Source organism: Oryx dammah, unplaced genomic scaffold (assembly GCF_014754425.2).
Source record: "Oryx dammah isolate SB20612 unplaced genomic scaffold, SCBI_Odam_1.1 HiC_scaffold_19, whole genome shotgun sequence".
In the NCBI taxonomy this organism is placed as follows: Eukaryota; Metazoa; Chordata; class Mammalia; order Artiodactyla; family Bovidae; genus Oryx; species Oryx dammah.
This window is the reverse complement of record NW_024070203.1, coordinates 92,996,531-92,999,828: the sequence shown is the minus strand read 5'-3', so window position 1 is coordinate 92,999,828 and position 3,298 is coordinate 92,996,531. Positions and strand designations below refer to the sequence as shown.

The window sequence follows — 3,298 nt, the reverse complement described above, 5'->3', positions numbered from 1 at the left end:
ACAGTCTAACGGGAACAGTCTCACAGACGCAGGGAACAGTCTCACAGATGCAGGGAACATTCTCACAGATGCAGGGAACAGTTTCACTGTCTAACGGGAACACTCTCACAGTCTAACGGGAACACTCTCACAGTCTAACGGGAACACTCTCACAGTCTAACAGGAACAGTCTCACAGATGCAGGGAACAGTCTCACAGTCCAATGGGAACAGTCTCTCAGTCCGACGGGAACAGTCTCTCAGTCCGATGGGAACAGTCTCACAGTCCAACGGGAACAGCCTCACAGCCTAAAGGGAACAGTCTCACAGTCCAACGGGAACAGTCTCACAGTCCAACGGGAACAGTCTCACAGATGCAGGGAACAGACCTCATGGTTGTCAGGGGCGGGGGTTGAGGGGGGCGTCGAGCTGAGGCTGGAGTTAGCCGACATAAGCTGTTATATACAGGATGGATAAACAAGGCCCCTCTGTACAGCACAGCGGTGATGAACCATAACAAATAAGAAAGCGTGTGTGTGTGACTGAATCACTCTGCGGCCGAGCAAAAACTAACACAACACTGTAAAGCAATTATACTTTAAAAATCAAAAAAGGAAATATTTAAGATATTCACTTGGTGTGTGGGGGCTGTTAATAACATAGTTCAAGTGCCAGACACGCCTTTGTTCTATAGTCTAAATGCACACACTTTCTGTCTCCAATAATATATCACATTTATATAGCAGTAATGATTCGTAAAACACAGATATAAATTCTCCACTACTCCCCAATAGAGTCCCAGAAAATATGTCTGTAAATTGAGTGCACAAATCCAATTTCATTGGAATTCACCAAAGGGTCTTGATAGTTAAAAAATTCTAAAATACTTTCTTTTGCATAGCAAACATACTTCTGCACAGTAAATAATTACCATGAAATTTTATCAACATTTTTCATTTTTATTACACGTTTGTTTAACTGGGGCACATATGTGTTGAAGACTTTTGATCTTTTTTTCCTTCATCTAGGTGTCCAAGTGTTTCAAAATAAACAGTGTGAAATGAAAGAAACTAGCGAAGGGAAAACTATCTAGAGACGATCCAAAGTAAATATTATTATTATTTTACCTTGTAGGGCTTACAACTGCATGCACAAGATTAAACTGTAACTCATTCCAAATTAGTGGGAATATTTAGCAAGAAGCTTAATGTGTTTCTTGGAAAGAGTAGAAACAAAAACCAAAAAACAAAGCTCTCACTCGGGGAGTTTTTATGGGTTTCATTTTAGGAACGAGATTAAAATATGAGGACAATAACAGGAAAAAATGAAGCATCCAAATTGTATCTTCAGTCGTCGTGGTTGCGCACAATTCTAACTTTTTGGTATGTTCCAATTATGGAGCATTTGAAATCTATAATCTGAGTGAGTTTATAACTCAACCTGTTTTATTCAAGTGTCCATTAACTTTCCAAAACTGCTCCCAGACCAATTCCGTGGACCTTCTGGTCATTCACAGTGGACGTGGTTATCGCCCACCGTGTTATCCCTGTGCATTATGGCGATTCATCCATCAGCCTGAAATTAAGTACTCTCCTGAAAGAACCCGGAGCTCAGACAATTGTTTATGTACCATGAAAATACAATAATTTGCCATCAAAGGCTTTATAAGTGAGGAAGAGAAAGGATAATAATGTTACTCATGGTTTTAAGATAGGCTCAAGGATATAGTTTACAACACAAAGAATGTAGCCAATATTTTGTACTAACTAAATGGAAAGTAACCTTTAAAAATTATTGATTTTTTTTAATTTTAAAAATGAAAACACTTCATTTCTTAATTTAAAAAGAGGGTACCCAGGTTTTCAACAGAGAAAAAAAAATAGAGATGAAACAAAGAAAACACACAAAAACCTAAATCCCTCAGGAAGACACTCATGATTAAGAATACATTAGAAATGACTATAAATCTGCTCAGGGTTAATGTCAGGGAAAAATACGACTAATTGTTAACGGAGGGCATTTTATTCGGAACACTACAACTACACAAAGAAGAGCTTTGAGTTATGTTTTGCTGAAACTTTTAATCAGATTCTCACCATCAAAAGTTATATCTGTGCATATATATACGTTTATAGATTAAAAGTTTATATATCAAAAGTATACACACACTCACAAATAGACACACACACGCACAGAGACAAGGGTATAATGGACTATTTATGACCCAGTTTTTGTGCTCTAGCAAGTTGTCAAGGCAACAGAAGCAAAGAGGTAAAGAAGGTTCAGATGCTTTATCTATCTAGAGCAGGTTACAAAGATGGAGCCAGTTTCAGAGACAGAAAAGTCATCAAGTTTGGGTCAAACAAAAACATTAGTTTCCAGAGAGATGAAGAAATGAGCGTAAAGCTTGCATCCCCAGCGCATTGGCCTGGTTAGTCAGGAGGCACAGAGTGGCTCGCAGCTGTGCTGATACACACCGTTCCCAGCACTTCTTCCGCTGGGTCTCCTGGAGCAGTCAGGTAGGTCACCCTGAACTGCTGCACACTGCTGTCTGAAATGTCCCATGCTACCCGCAGGCTAGAAGCGGTCTCATCATCCACCACCAGGTTCCGGATTCCGGTGCGGAAAACTGGAATAGACACAACCAGGCATTTAAAGAACTTTTTATCCATCGTATTCCAAAATGAGCTACAGAGGTGATCTGTGGACAGGGCAACAAGCATCATTTAATATATCTCTCCTATGCAGACCCAGGCGAAACAAGAACTGCTCAGCTTCCGTGGTTAACCCGGAGCTAGGACACCGATTAACAGCAAATAAAAATGGGTTTAAAAGATGCTTTCAAGGTGAGTCCATGGACCCCTCAAAACCCCCACGCTTTGTGTACACTGGTAAAGGGAACCGGGGAGCAGCTCTCAGCTCCGGAAGGAGAAGCGGAGCCCCGAGCGGGGCACAACAGTGAGAACTCACGTCAGTCTGTGCGGGAGAAGCAGGGCAAGGGGCCCACGTGGCCGAGCTCGCTGTGCAAGGCAGCATCGGACACACACAGCCCGTCGCCTGCTCACCTGTTTCTCTTTTTATTGCTAGATTTCTTAAACAATGTTGGCCGCAGCACGTGGGCCTTAGTTCCCCGACCAGGACTCAAACCCACAGCCTGCCCTGGGAGACAGTCTTCAATGCTGGAGCCCCAGGACCGCGCCCCGCACAACCTTCACTCGAAGCACACGTCTCCCGCCGCGGCAGCCTCGATCCACGCAGCCCGCGGGGACGCTACCTTCCTCTGGATCTCTCCGCATCCACCTGCGCTCAGCCCGCGGGGA

General features: G+C 43.1%; 1 protein-coding gene across 5 annotated transcripts in view; it reads right to left on the bottom strand.

Annotated features, from left to right (window-relative positions):
- COL14A1 (collagen type XIV alpha 1 chain) overlaps positions 1–3,298 on the bottom strand; it is a 222,187-nt gene that overhangs the window by 129,658 nt on the left and 89,231 nt on the right. For all 5 annotated transcript variants that reach the window (XR_005724651.1, XR_005724650.1, XM_040261792.1 and 2 more), the window contains exon 19: positions 2,456–2,607. Coding sequence is in view for 3 of the 5 variants with exons in the window: in XM_040261792.1 (XP_040117726.1) it covers positions 2,456–2,607 (152 nt within the window). In the remaining 2 variants the exon portion in view is untranslated. The remainder of the gene's footprint in view (positions 1–2,455; positions 2,608–3,298) is intronic.